Consider the following 15,985-nt stretch of genomic DNA (forward strand, 5'->3'; position numbering starts at 1 on the left):
GCCAGAAGGGATCCCAGAACCTTTGTAAAAATTCTTGGGGCTGTAGCTAACCCGAAGGGAAGAGCCCCAAACTGGTAATGCCTGTCTAGAAAGGCAAACCTTAGGAACCGATGATGGTCTTTGTGAATCGGTATGTGAAGGTAAGCATCCTTCAAATCCACTGTGGTCATGAACTGACCCTCCTGGATCATAGGTAGGATGGTCCGAATAGTTTCCATTTTGAACGATGGAACTCTGAGGAACTTGTTTAAGATCTTTAGATCCAAAATTGGTCTGAATGTTCCCTCTTTTTTGGGAACCACAAACAGATTTTAATAAAATCCCTGTCCCTGTTCCGTCTGTGGAACTGGATGGATCACTCCCATTACTAGGAGGTCTTGCACACAGCGTAAGAATGCCTCTTTCTTTATCTGGTTTACAGATAATCTCGAAAGGTGAAATCTCCCTTGTGGGGGGGAAGCTTTGAAGTCCAGAAGATATCCCTGAGATATGATCTCCAACGCCCAGGGATCCTGAACATCTCTTGCTCACGCCTGGGCGAAGAGAGAAAGTCTGCCCCCTACTAGATTTGTTACCGGATAGGGGGTCGTTCCTTCATGCTGTTTTAGAGGCAGCAGCAGGCTTTCTGGCCTGCTTGCCTTTGTTCCAAGGCTGGTTAGATTTCCAGGCTGGCTTGGATTGAGCAAAAGTTCCCTCTTGTTTTGAAGCAGAGGAAGTTGATGCTGCACTTGCCTTGTAGTTTCGAAAGGCACGAAAATTAGACTGTTTGGCCCTTGATTTGGCCCTGTCCTGAGGAAGGGTGTGACCCTTTCCTCCAGTAATGTCAGCAATAATTTCCTTCAAACCAGGCCCGAATAGGGTCTGCCCCTTGAAAGGAATGTTAAGTAATTTAGACTTTGAAGTCACGTCAGCTGACCAGGATTTAAGCCATAGCGCCCTACGCACCTGGATGGCGAATCCAGAATTCTTAGCCGTTAGTTTAGTCAAATGAACAATGGCATCAGAAACAAAAGAATTAGCTAGCTTAAGTGTTCTAAGCTTGTCAAGTATTTCAGTCAATGGAGTAGCTGTCTGAAAGGCCTCTTCCAGAGACTCAAACCAGAACACCGCAGCAGCAGTGACAGGCGCAATGCATGCAAGGGGCTGCAGGATAAAACCTTGTTGAATAAACATTTTCTTAAGGTAACCTATTTTTTTATCCATTGGATCTGAAAAAGCACAACTGTCCTCGACAGGGATAGTGGTACGCTTTGCTAAAGTAGAAACTGCTCCCTCCACCTTAGGGACCGTCTGCCATAGGTCCCGTGTGGTGGCGTCTATTGGAAACATCTTACTAAAAATGGGAGGGGGGGAAACGGCACACCGGGTCTGTCCCACTCCTTATTAATAATTTCTGTAAACCTTTTAGGTATAGGAAAAACGTCAGTACACACTGGCACTGCATAGTATTTATCCAGTCTACACAATTTCTCTGGCACTGCAATTGTGTCACAGTCATTCAGAGCAGCTAAAACCTCTCCAAGCAACACCCGGAGGTTCTCAAGCTTAAATTTAAAAGTAGACATATCTGAATCAGGTTTCCCCGAGTCAGAGACGTCACCCACAGACTGAAGCTCTCCTTCCTCAGCTTCTGCATATTGTGACGCAGTATCAGACATGGGCCTTAAAACATCTGCACGCTCTGTATTACGTCTAACCTCAGAGCTATCGCGCTTGCCTCTATATTCAGGCAGTCTGGCTAATACAGCTGACAGGGTATTATCCATGATCGCCACCATGTCTTGTAAAGTAATCGCTATGGGCGTCTTTGATGTACTTGGCGCCATTTTAGCGTGAGTCCCTTGCGCGGGAGTCAAAGGATCTGACACGTGGGGAGAGTTAGTCGGCATAACTTCCCCCTCGTCAGAATCCTCTGGTGATAATTATTTTAAAGATAACAGCTGATCTTTATTGTTTAAAGTGAAATCAATACATTTAGTACACATTCTCCTATGGGGTTCCACCATGGCTTTTAAACATAATGAACAAGGAGTTTCCTCTATGTCAGACATGTTCATACAGACTAGCAATGAGACTAGCAAGCTTGGAAAACACTTTAAATCAAGTTAACAAGCAATATAAAAAAATGTTACTGTGCCTTTAAGAGAAACAAATTTTGCCAAAATTTGAAATAACAGTGAAAAAAGGCAGATAAACTAACAAAATTTTTACAGTGTATGTAACAAGTTAGCAGAGCATTGCACCCACTTGCTAATGGATGATTAACCCCTTAATACAAAAAACAGATTAACAAAACGAAAAATATGTTTTTTAAACAGTCATAACAACTGCCACAGCTCCTACTTTTGAAGCCTTTAGAGCCCTTCAGAGATGTCATATAGCATGCAGGGGACTGCTGAGGGAAGCTGAATGTCACAGTTTGTAATTTTAACTGCACCAACTGTAACTTTTATACTATAACAGTGGAAAGCCTCAGGAAACTAGGCAAAAATAAAGCCAGCCAGCCATGTGGAAAAAACTAGGCCCCAATAAGTTTTATCACCAAAGCATATATAAAAACGATTAAACATGCCAGCAAACGTTTTATATTGCACATTAATCAGAGTATATACCTCTGATAGCAAGCCTGATACTAGTCGCTATTAAATCACTGTATTTAGGCTTTTACTTACATTAATCCGGTATCAGCAGCATTTTCTAGCAAATTCCATCCCTAGAAAAACTTAACTGCACATACCTTATTGCAGGATACCCTGCACGCCATTCTCCCTCTGAAGTTACCTCACTCCTCAGACATATGTGAGAATAGCAGTGGATCTTAGTTACTTCTGCTAAGATCATAGAAAAACGCAGGCAGATTCTTCTTCTAAATGCTGCCTGAGATAAAATAGTACACTCCGGTACCATTTAAAAACAATAAACTTTTGATTGAAGAAAAAACTAACTATATTTTACCACTTTCCTCTTACTACCTCCAGCTATGTTGAGAGTTGCAAGAGAATGACTGGATATGGCAGTTAGGGGAGGAGCTATATAACAGCTCTGCTGTGGGTGATCCTCTTGCAACTTCCTGTTGGGAAGGAGAATATCCCACAAGTAATGGATGATCCGTGGACTGGATACACTTAACAAGAGAAATACACAGTAAAAACCGCTTTTCACACAAACAGTATTTAAGCAGAATGTGTCTCAACATACCAATAAAAGCTTTCATTAAACATAAGCCACAGTGGATTAAATGTTCCATACATAAGTGGAAACATTAACCCCTATTCTTCCACCTCAGTGCCTGCAACCTGTTCACTTAATAATCCAGCCTAATGGATCTTATTAAAAGTGTCCCAATAACACTGCAGCTGAAATCTTCTTAAAGTGTAAGTCTTCAGTACCTAGATGACAAAAAGCACTTACCTGCAGTCTAGCTGTCCGGCAGGAAGATAGCTCACAAGGCGTGAAAGGACACATACTCCTTATAGAGACCTGTAGAAAAAGGAAAGAACAGAGTAAACCTTCTCTGGCTTTCTATACTAGGACAGCAATATGTTAGGAAGGCAGAGCAAGGACTACCTCACAACTTCCTAACTGCTTAAAAGCAACCACTACTCTACTGAAGAGATTAACATGGACTAAGCTAAACCCTTGCTTGCAGGAAAAAGTACCCAAAATAATTAATTTCTTCAGACACCAAACTTCATCTCCTCCATTGACAGAGGAAAAGAGAATAACTGGGGATTATGGGTAGGGGAGAGACACTTAAAGGGACATTAAACACAAACATTTTCTTTCATGATTCAGATAGAGCATGCAATTTTAAACAACTTCCCAATTTACTTCTATTATCTAATGTGCTTCATTCTCTTGATATTCTTTGTTGAAAAGCATATCTAGATAGGCTCAGTAGCTGCTGATTGGTCGCTGCACATAGATGCCTCATGTGATTGGCTCACCAATGTCAATTTCTATTTACTCAACAAACGATATCTAAAGAATGAAGCAAATTAGATAATAGAAGTAAATGTGAATGTTGTTTAAAATTGTATTCTCTATCTGAATCATGAAATAATTTTTTTGGGTTTAATGTCCCTTTAACAGCTTTGCTGTGGTGCTCTTTGCCTCCTCCTGCTGGCCAGGAGTGATATTCCCAGTAGTAATTGATGATGTTGTGGACTCTCCATATTTTAGGAAAGAAACTAAGATTAAACTATAAATTAATCTAACATTACTATTTAAAAAAAAAAATTACAATATTAAAAAATCCTAACACTACGAAAAATAAAAAAACTAACATTACAAAAAACACACTAAAATTCCGAATAATAAAAAAACACTAAGATTACACAAAAATAATAAACAAAATTATCCAAAATAATAAAAATTAAACCTAATCTTATACCCCTATAAAAACAAAAAAGTCACTGCAAGATAAAAACACCCCTAAGATAGCAATAACCTACCAATAGCCCTAAAAAGGCCTTTTGTAGGGCATTGCCCTGAAGCAATCCGCTCTTTTACCTAAACAATTACAAAGTCCCCCTAACAGTAAACCCCCCCACCCAACCAACCCCCAAAATAAGAAAACCTAAGTCTAAAAAAAAACCAAGGCTACCCATTGGCCCTAAAGGGGCATTTGTATGGACATTGCCCTTAAAAGGGCAATCTGCTCTTTTGCACCCATAAAAAAACTAATCTAAAAAAAATTACACCCAAAAAAACCTTACACTAACCCCAGAAAATGTACTCACCGTTCCTGAAATCTGGAAGTCCAGACTGAGCAAAGTCTTCTTCCAGGGCGGCGAGGATCTTCTTCCAGCGTGGCACCATCTTCTATGTTCTTCCCGGAGGTGCGGAGTGGTCTTCTGCGATGCGCGGATCCTGAGCGCTGGTCCTCATCTGGAGCGCTGGTCCTCTTCAGAGGCGGCGGTCTTCAGCCACGTGGATCCTCCTCTTCATGCGATTGCCTGCCGCACACTCAAGCTTGAATGCAAGGTACCCCTTTTAAATTGGGGTACTGTTGCATTCCTATTGGCTGAAATATTCAAATTAGTCAATAGGATGAGAGCTGCTTAAATCCTATTGGCTGATTTGAACAGGGTTAATAGTTCAATTTAGTGTGTTGCAATGTGGGGGGGCGGCGGTTTAGGGGTTAATAGGTTTATTATAGTAGTAGCAATGTGGGGGGCCGGCAGTTTAGGTGTTAATAAATGTATTATAGTTGTAGCGATGTGGGGGGCCGGCGGTTTATTATTCCTTTGAGTGCTAAGCACTTTTCCACCTGGGAGCTAAGGTGATTGAAGGTATTTTTTTTTTTTTTTTTTACTTTTATATATATTTTTTCAGATCCCCAAGAGGCGATTACCTTTCCAAAAATGGGTCTTGGGGGTCTGTAGCTGCTTAGATACCTGAGATACAGGCTTCTAAGCAGCATGCCTCCTTTCCCTAGACTTTGTATTGTCAATTGTTAATAAAGTTGCGTGGTGACGTCATCACGTCATTGCGCGTGACGTCACCGCGCAAAAGATGAAGCCCCAGCGATGCCTATCACTATGCAGGCCCGATCGCCGGCGTAAGAGCGGATGGGAGCCCCCAGATCTCCCTCAAGGTGGGAGAGTGCTAGTGACGGCTCTGAGCTGTCATTAGCACCAGAGTGGGAAACTATGTGACGGCTCAGAGCCGTCATTAGCACTCAAGGGGTTAAAGTAGTTGTGATGTGGGGGCCGGCGGTTTAGGGGTTAATAACTTTATTTAGTGTTGGCGATGTCGGGGGCGGCGGATTAGGGGTAATTAGACTAGGGTTTATGTTAGGGTGTTAGATTTATACATAACTTTCTTGTCCCCATAGACATCAATGGGGATTGTGTTATAGCGATTGCCATTCCGCGATCGCAGGTGTTAGTTTTTTCTAACACTTTCTCTCCATTGATGTCTATGGGGGAAAATGTGCACAAGCACGTCAAGTCAGGCCTTGGCTTTTGTGCGTTATGGAGCTTAACGCACCATAATGCACAGCACAAGAAGGTTTCTGTAACTTGTAATGGCAGCACTATGGAAAGTGCGATACCACTCATTTTTTTAAAAGTTATTTACACACCGGGTTTAGCACACAACTTGTAATCTTGGTGTGTGTTACTTAAAGGGTCAGTCAAGTCAAAATTAAACTTTCAGGATTTAGATAGGGCATGCAATTTTAAACTTTCCAATTCACTTTTATCATTAGATCTCCTTTGCTCTCTTGGTATTCTTAGTTGAAAGCTAAACCTAGGTAGGCTCATATGCTAATTTCTAAGCCCTTGAAGACAGTCTCTTATCTCAATGCATTTGACAGTTTTCCACAGCTAGAGGGCACAAGTTCATGTGTGTCTTATAGATAACATTATGCTCACTCCCATGGAGTTACTTATGAGAGGGCACTGATTGACTAAAATCTAAGTCTGTCAAAAGAACTGAAATACGGGAGCAGTCTGCAGAGGCTTAGATACAAGGTAATCACAAAAGTAAAAAAGTATATTAATATAACAGTGTTGGTAATGCAAAACTGGGGAATGGGTAATAAAGGGATTATCTATCTTTTTAAACAATAAAAATTCTGGAGTAGACTGTCCCTTTAAGTATGATTTTAACTGTCTACATTTAATATGTTTATTTCTGCTTAATTTAAGGATGATTTGTATGGAATAACGCAAATTCACAATTTGCCAATGATTTTGAACACTTATTTGGAAGTGTACTGTTTATACAATTTTTTGGTGTGTAATATGATTTTGATGCGTACATTAAATATGCTTTAAAAATGCTTAGTTTATTGAGCACTTTCCTGAATATATCTCAACACCGCATACAGACATGTGGACACACAGAAAACTAATATCCCTTTCCTAGGTTTCATTGATGAAGTAAGGATATTTATATTAAAGATGAACTTCTATTTAAAGGTGGTACAATGTTCAAGATATCCAATGTATTTGTCTAGTGTGCTGTTTAAATTATACTATTCCACATTTTACCTGTATAAAAATATTCCATATTTGTTCTTCTGTGAACTGTTGTTTCTTCTCTTTTAGAGATTTGAAGTGCTCACTAAGAGGTGCTCCTTCAATAAGTTCCATAACAATATATAGGTTGTCATCTATATAAAAAGGGAAGTCAAATAAATAAAAATAGAAAATGATTAGAACATGCAATTTTAAGAGACTTTTCAATATATTAAGTACTAAATGTTCTATTGGAATTCTGTGTTTAAAAGCATACCTAGATAGGCTCAGGAGTAGCATTGTACTACTGGGAGCTAGCTGGTGATTGGTAGCTGCACATACTGTATATGCCTCTTGTCATTGGCTCACCAGATGTGTTCAGCTAGATCTGAGTAATGTACTGCTGCTCCTGAGCCAACCTATATTTACTCTTCAACAAAGGATCCCAAGAGATCAAAGCAAGTTTGATAACAGGAGTACATTGGAAAGTTGTATAAAAATGTCATGCTCTAGCTGAAGCATATAAGTTTAATTCTGAGTTTACTGTTCCTATAATAAGGGACCACAATTATTATCAAGCAAGAGACAGGTTATACACTGAAGGCATAATAGACATGGAAGAACAGAAGTACCTACAGAACACACTACCATTCCTGCTGCTGTCCATCTAGTTATAAACATAATTTAATAAAGATATTCTGCACTTTGATTTGTCTAATTAACATCCCATAGTAAATACATAGTATACAGATCATTTTGGGTTTATAGTAATAAGTGGCATTATACTAAAGCAGTTGGATTACTGTATTGCTTTAGATTTAAAATACAGTGTGAAGTTTTAAAATGCTGTACTATTTATGCAAGAATCCTGAGGAGTACATTATCATTTTATATCATACTGCACTTGTTAGCTAGTAAGTTTAACAAAAGACAGTATTTCAATATTGTTTTTATGTCACTTCTAGCTAATTCAAATATTTTAGTAATAAATAAAAAAAAGGATGGTGGTGTTCTTTTAAACAGTGCACTAGGCATAGCCAATGAGGAGAACATATTTACATTTTGTATATCTGTGTTAACAAAAGCACAATTATTTTGCTTAAGCAAAAATAGTACGATAAACTGCATGTTGGGGACAGATATGTGGCAAGGTTAGGTTTGTGAAGCCTGCATGTGCTCTTTCATTTATCAGGACTGGGAAATCCAGACTTTCAAACTTAAATTATAGAATAGTTAGTAAAATAAATAAAGTATGCTGCCAATATTACTTTACATAATTAAAGGGACACTGAACCCATATTTTTTTTATCTTTTGTGATTCAGATAGAACATGCAATTTTAGGCAACTTTCTCATTTACTCCTATTATCAATTTTTCTTTGTTCTCTTGCTATCTTTATTTGAAAAATAAGGCATCTAAGCTATTTTTTGGTTCAGACCTTGGACAGCACTTGTTAATTGGTGGGTGAATTTATCCACCAATCAGCAAGAACAACCCAGTTTGTTCACCAAAATTGGGCCGGCATCTAAAATTACATTCTTGCATTTCAAATAAAGATACCAAGAGAATTAAGAAAATTTGATAATAGGAGTAAATTAGAAAGTTGCATAAAATGGCATGCTCTATCTGAATCAAGAAAGAAAAAATCTGGGTTCAGTGTCCCTTTAAGAATTTTATATTACAATCACAAAATGCTTTCTGTCCCTTTAAATTAAGAAACAGTAGTTTTAAAACCAATGCTTCCTAACCTCTCTGACAACTCAGACATGGTAGAGTTAAATCATCCTGGACTAATTAATCCTTGGATGATTGACAAGCGCTGCTCTCTTGTAATTAGTTGTATAAATGCAGAGGATGGGGCTGCAAAAATAAGTGCAAAGTTAAATGTGGGTGGTGGAAGTCATCTTTCAAGGTCTGAATGCAGGCAAACATTTTCCCTGGCTAGGACCTTGTGAGGACATATGGCTTCACCATAAGTTTAAACCAACCTTCCACTATAAGCCTAAAAAATCTACAATGCTTGCACAATGCAAATATTTTAGCCATATTTATTTCAGATTCATTATAAATCTTAAAAATCTGAAGTAAATCCAGAAAGTTTTTTGAGCGTTTTAAACTAATAAAAATAATTACTTTGGCTTTCTGGCTTTGTCTTCAGTTTAGCATTAACAAAATGTACATTGTACCAGGAGGAAAACATATTGAATAAATTCAGTAACGGAATCACTGTTATACTTATGGGGTTGTCAACATACACTAGGTCAAACCTATTCTCAAAAAACCTTCTGTTTCTCCAACCTCCCCATCCAACTACTTCCATTTTTCCCTACTCCCCCTTGCCTCAAAACTTCTGAAAAGGCTAGTTTATACACATTTATCACGTTTCTTCACATTAAACATGATCCATTGCAATCTGGATTTCTAACTTCAACACTCCACAGAGACAGTAATTGTTAAGGTTACTAATGACCTATTTACAGTAAAAAAAAAAACACTCCTCTCTGCTAGACCCACTCTTGCTACAAACCTTCCAATCCTTTGGCATTTGTGACACAGTCCCTTTTGTGGTTCTCCTCCTCCCTGTCTAACTGTGCCTTTAGTGTAGTCTTCTCTGCTGCTTCCTCTGAACATTTACCATTTTCTGTTGAGGTACCAAAAGGCCCTGTAATTGGTCCCCTTCCCTTCTCACTCTATTCATCATTCTTAGGTTCCTTCATAAAGTCCCATGGGTTTCAATATAAAATTAAAAACTAATGACACCCAAATCTACCGCTCTGCACCAGACCTAACCCCTTCCTTGCTCACTCATGTCACTAACTGTCTTTCTAATATTTTATACTGAATGTCCTCTCACTATTTCTCCTAAACTTAGCTCCTTATCCCACCTTCTTCTAAAATTTCCATTCCCATCTTTTTATAACTGTTAATAATAGCATTATTATTCCACCCCCCAATCTCAATAACTTGGGGTTACACAAACCAGATCTTTCTTTCCATCCTCACATCCAGTCTTTTGCCAACTCTTGATGTTTCCACCTTAAAAATATCTCTAAAATTTTCTACTTACTCCCACAAGACACAACAAAGATTTTAATTCACCCTCTCGTCATTTTCTGCCTTGATTATTGCAACTCCATCCTCTCTGGTCTCCTTGACTTCCGTCAATCCCCTTTAAAATTCATAATGAATGCTTTGTAAGTCTGATCTTCATTACACATCACTCCTCATCTGCTGCACCCCTCGACAAATCCCTTCACTGGATTCCTCTACCATCCAGAACAATACACAAAATCCTCACCCTAACATTCAAGAACCTCAATAACACTGCTCCTCCATAACTCAGACCTCATCTCCAGATGCTCTCCCTCCTGTCCTCTTCACGCTGCTCATGACCTCCTCTCCTCCTCTCTTGTTACCTCCTCACATTCCCATCTACAGGACATCTCCAAAATGGCCCCTATTTTGTGGAACTGTATGGACTGTTCCACAAGACTCTCCCCTACTTTTCAAAGATTCTAGTGCTCCTTAAAGACTCTACTGTTCAGGTATGCATACAATATACGCTATCCTTTCTTACCTCAGTTTCTCTCCTCCATGTGTCACATGTTAGCATATAAGCCTATGAGCCCAGCTGTTTTGCAGATCACCATTATAAGAGGTGATTTACAAATTGCAACACATTGCAGGACCCTCTTCACATTTGTCTCCTTTAATGCTACTTTTGCATAATATACCTATCTTTATAACACTCACTCAGCTACAAATAACTGACAATACTAATAATACTACTACTAATAATAGTATAATATTAATAATAGTAATAATAATGATAATAATTAGTAATGATAATTATTATAGTTATGATAACAAGGGGTACTAAGCCACTAGTAGATTTGGGATAATACCAGCTTAATCTGCCTCAGTGTGCCCCATTATACTTGGAACTATTACAGTTGATAACATTAGCTTAAAACTCTCAAAACATAATTTATGTTTTTCTGTAAAATTAATTCCTTTCATAGTGGCGAGAGTCCACAATCCATTACTACTTGGAATTACTCTTCTCTACCACAAGGAGGAGGCAAAAGGGAAGATTGATCAAATGGCTACAGCGAATCATGTCCGCATAACATTGCATTTCTGGTGAAATGCTTGAGCAATGCCGCCCCCTGCACATTCGCTAGCAGGGGGTGTCAATCATCCCGATCGCCCGACATTGCTAAATGCTGACAGCGGCATTTCTGGTGAAATGCTTGTGCAATGCCGCTCCCTGCACATTCGCTAGCAGGGGGTGTCAATCATCCCGATCACTAGACATTGCTAAATGCCGACAGCAGCATTTCTGGTGAAATGCTTTTGCAATACTGCCCCCTGCACATTCACTAGCAGGGGGTGTCAATTATCCCGATCGTATCTGATTGGGATGATTGCAGTCTGCCACCTCAGAGGTGGCAGCGGTCTTAGGACCTCTGCTTCTGAAAAGATTACCCTGAGAAAAATATGCAGATCATTTTTAAAATTGTGCTGGCTTCCGGAGGGAAGGGGGGAGCTAGGAGGAGCACACAAAAATGGCGTGCTGCTGGACAAAGCTTGATTAAGATCGACCCAAGATTAATGTCCGTTGTTGGAGGCAGGAATCAGTAGCCTTTCTAGGGCACCAACCCCTACGACTTGGGGGTTTAACCTGGAAGCCGGTAGGAGCCGCAAGTGGTTCACCCGCTAGAGCCACAGCCAAACTTTGCAGCAAAAACATTGGAGCAGTAAGCTGAGCTACTTGGCCCGACAGAGGATGAGAGCTGAAAGCTAAGAAAGTGGGAGGAGTGCCAGCAGGCGGGTACAGAAAGGTTGATCAGTAATCTGACGGACGGCAGGCTGAGAGCATAGGAGCTGAGGAGCCGAGATTGTCTCGCCCGCTGAAGCTGCAGCCGTAGCCAAAGTTTTTCTCCACCAGCATCTGATCACTTGGAGAAGGAGGTCATCAGGAGCCGCAGGTGGTACATCCACTGGAGTTGCAGCTGAATTTCAACATAAGCATTTGTGCAGCAGGCAACGTGAGATCAACCACAGGCAAGACATGGAAATGGCTGGACAGTGAGAGGCAAGTGTATCCCCAGTTGGAAAGGGATTTGCAGCTGAGAGCCGAGGATCAGGGGTGACAAAGTTACGACCCTGACAGACAGACCAAAGCCAAAGAAGAGGAGTAGAAGGGAGAACCGCAAGTACTGTCTAGTGATATATTGCACGCAAATATGCCTAAGACATGTTTATTTACTAAAAGTTAAAAGGCGTGCATTATTTGACACATATCCCCCCTCTATATACAGCTATAAGTAATAGCAGTCTGAAGATTTGGACATAGCATTTTGGGGTTATTTACAGCTGAGACTAAAGGAAGCCAAAGACAAGGATATAAAGAGGGAAAAGAGGAAAATAAAAGTATATAGGAGGGGAAAGGGAACTGGGGTGAGAAAGTATACAGCATATACAGGGTCAGTATCTGAGAGTGGAGGACACAGAAGACTGTACATATCCTCGTTTTCTTTTTTTTTTTTTTTCTCTCTCTTTCTTCTACCTCTGAAATTCGGGCCTTGAGCTAAGTGTATAAAAAACATAATTTATGCTTACCAGATAAATTCCTTTCTCCTGTAGTGTAGTCAGTCCACGGGTCATCCATTACTTATGGAATATTTCTCTTCCTAACAGGAAACTGCAAGAGAATTACCCGGCAGAGCTTGCTATATAGCTCCTCCCCTCACCTGTCATACTCAGTCATTCGACCAAGCATACGAGAAAGGAGGAACCATAGGGTACAGTGGTGACTGGAGTTTAATTAAAATTTAGACCTGCTGTAAAAACAGGGCGGGCCGTGGACTGACTACACTACAGGAGAAAGGAATTTATCAGGTAAGCATAAATTATGTTTTCTCCTGTTAAGTGTAGTCAGTCCACGGGTCATCCATTACTTATGGAATACCAATACCAAAGCTAAAGTACACGGATGAAGGGAGGGACAAGGCAGGAACATTAAACAGAAGGAACCACTGCCTGAAGTACCTTTCTCCCAAACACAGCCTCCGAGGAAGCAAAAGTGTCAAATTTGTAAAATTTGAAAAAGTATGAAGCGAAGACCAAGTCGCAGCCTTGCAAATCTGTTCAACAGAGGCCTCATTTTTAAAGGCCCAGGTGGAAGCCACAGCTCTAGTAGAATGAGCTGTAATCCTTTCAGGGGGCTGCTGTCCAGCAGTCTCATAGGCTAATCGTATTATGCTACGAAGCCAAAAAGAGAGAGAGGTAGCCGAAGCCTTTTGACCTCTCCTCTGTCCAGAGTAAACGACAAACAGGGAAGAAGTTTGACAAAAATCCTTAGTTGCCTGCAAATAGAATTTCAGGGCACGGACTACGTCCAGATTATGCAAAAGTCGTTCCTTCTTTGAAGAAGGGTTAGGACACAGAGATGGAACAACAATCTCTTGATTGATATTCTTGTTAGTAACTACCTTAGGTAAGAACCCAGGTTTAGTACGCAGAACTACCTTGTCTGAATGGAAAATCAGATAAGGAGAATCACAATGTAAGGCAGATAACTCAGAGACTCTCCGAGCCGAGGAAATAGCCATCAAAAACAGAACTAAGTTTAAGCTCCACGGCGGAGCAACAGACTTAAACACAGGATTAATCTTAGTTAAAGCCTGACAGAAAGCCTGAACGTCTGGAACTTCAGCCAGACGTTTGTGTAGAAGAATAGACAGAGCAGAAATCTGTCCCTTTAACGAACTAGTAGATAAACCCTTTTCTAAACCCTCTTGTAGAAAGGACAATATCCTAGGAATCCTAACCTTACTCCATGAGTAACACTTGGATTCGCACCAATGTAAATATTTACGCCATATTTTATGGTAAATTTTTCTGGTAACAGGCTTCCTAGCCTGTATTAAGGTATCAATAACCGACTCCGAGAAACCACACTTTGATAGAATCAAGCATTCAATCTCCATGCAGTCAGCCTCAGAGAAATTAGATTTGGATGTTTGAAAGGACCCTGAATTAGAAGGTCCTGTCTCAGAGGCAGAGACCACGGTGGACAGGACGACATGTCCACTAGGTCTGCATACCAGGTCCTGCGTGGCCACGCAGGCGCTATCAGAATCACCGAAGCTCTCTCCTGTTTGATCTTGGCAATCAAACGAGGAAGCATTGGGAATGGTGGAAACACATAAGCCATGTTGAAGACCCAAGGGGCTGTCAGAGCATCTATCAGCACCGCTCCCGGGTCCCTGGACCTGGATCCGTAACAAGGAAGCTTGGCGTTCTGACGAGACGCCATGAGATCCAGATCTGGTTTGCCCCAATGACGAACCAGTTGAGCAAAGACCTCCGGATGAAGTTCCCACTCTCCCGGATGAAAAGTCTGGCGACTTAGAAAATCCGCCTCCCAGTTCTCCACGCCTGGGATGTAGATCGCTGACAAGTGGCAAGAGTGAGACTCTGCCCAGCGAATTATCTTTGAGACTTCCAACATCGCTAGGGAACTTCTGGTTCCCCCTTGATGGTTGATATAAGCCACAGTCGTGATGTTGTCCGACTGAAATCTGATGAACCTCAGAGTTGCTAACTGAGGCCAAGCTAGGAGAGCATTGAATATTGCCCTTAACTCCAGAATATTTATTGGGAGGAGTTTCTCCTCCTGAGTCCATAATCCCTGAGCTTTCAGGGAATTCCAGACTGCTCCCCAGCCTAGAAGGCTGGCGTCTGTTGTTACAATCGTCCAATCTGGCCTGCGAAAGGTCATCCCCTTGGACAGATGTGGCCGAGAGAGCCACCATAGAAGAGAATCTCTGGTCTCTTGATCCAGATTTAGTAGGGGGGACAAATCTGAGTAATCCCCGTTCCACTGACTTAGCATGCACAATTGCAGCGGTCTGAGATGCAGGCGCGCAAATGGTACTATGTCCATTGCCGCTACCATTAAGCCGATTACTTCCATGCACTGAGCTACTGACGGGTGTGGAATGGAGTGAAGGACACGGCAAGCATTTAGAAGTTTTAATAACCTGGCCTCTGTCAGGTAAATTTTCATCTCTACAGAATCTATAAGAGTCCCTAGAAAGGGAACTCTTGTAAGTGGTAATAGAGAACTCTTTTCCACGTTCACCTTCCACCCATGCGACCTCAGAAATGCCAGAACTATCTCTGTATGAGACTTGGCAGTTTGAAAACTTGACGCTTGTATCAGAATGTCGTCTAGGTACGGAGTCACCGCTATGCCTCGCGGTCTTAGTACCGCCAGAAGTGATCCTAGAATTTTTGTAAAGATTCTTGGAGCCGTAGCTAATCCGAAGGGAAGAGCTACAAACTGGTAATGCCTGTCTAGGAAGGCAAATCTCAAATACCGGTAATGGTCCTTGTGAATTGGTATGTGAAGGTAGGCATCCTTTAACTCCACCGTGGTCATGTACTGACCCTCTTGGATCATGGGAAGGATGGTTCGAATAGTCTCCATTTTGAATGATGGAACTCTTAGAAATTTGTTTAGGATTTTTAAGTCCAAGATTGGTCTGAAGGTTCCCTCTTTTTTGGGAACCACAAATAGATTTGAATAGAATCCCTGCCCGTGTTCCGTCCGCGGAACTGGGTGGATTACCCCCATTAGTAAGAGGTCTTGTACACAGCGTAGAAACGCCTCTTTCTTTGTTTGGTTTGCTGATAACCTTGAAAGATGAAATCTCCCCCGTGGAGGAGAAGTCTTGAAGTCCAGGAGGTATCCCTGGGATATGATCTCCAACGTCCAGGGATCCTGGACATCTCTTGCCCAAGCCTGGGCGAAGAGAGAAAGTCTGCCCCCCACTAGATCCGTTTCCGTATAGGGGGCCCTCTCTTCATGCTGTCTTGGGGGCAGCAGCAGGTTTCTTGGCCTGCTTGCCCCTGTTCCAGGACTGGTTAACTTTCCAGCCCTGCCTGTAACGAGCCACAGCTCCTTCCTGTTTTGGAGCGGAGGAAGTTGATGCTGCTCCTGCCTT

At 41.2% G+C, this 15,985-nt stretch overlaps 1 protein-coding gene across 1 annotated transcript in view; it reads right to left on the reverse strand.

Moving 5' to 3' along the window:
* Positions 1-15,985, reverse strand: part of NEK10 (NIMA related kinase 10) — a 1,556,164-nt gene that overhangs the window by 817,215 nt on the left and 722,964 nt on the right. The window contains exon 19 of the mRNA XM_053715742.1: positions 7,002-7,123. Within this exon, the coding sequence (XP_053571717.1) occupies positions 7,002-7,123 (122 nt within the window). The remainder of the gene's footprint in view (positions 1-7,001; positions 7,124-15,985) is intronic.

The sequence above is a fragment of the Bombina bombina genome, chromosome 5, assembly GCF_027579735.1.
Source record: "Bombina bombina isolate aBomBom1 chromosome 5, aBomBom1.pri, whole genome shotgun sequence".
Classification (NCBI taxonomy): Eukaryota; Metazoa; Chordata; class Amphibia; order Anura; family Bombinatoridae; genus Bombina; species Bombina bombina.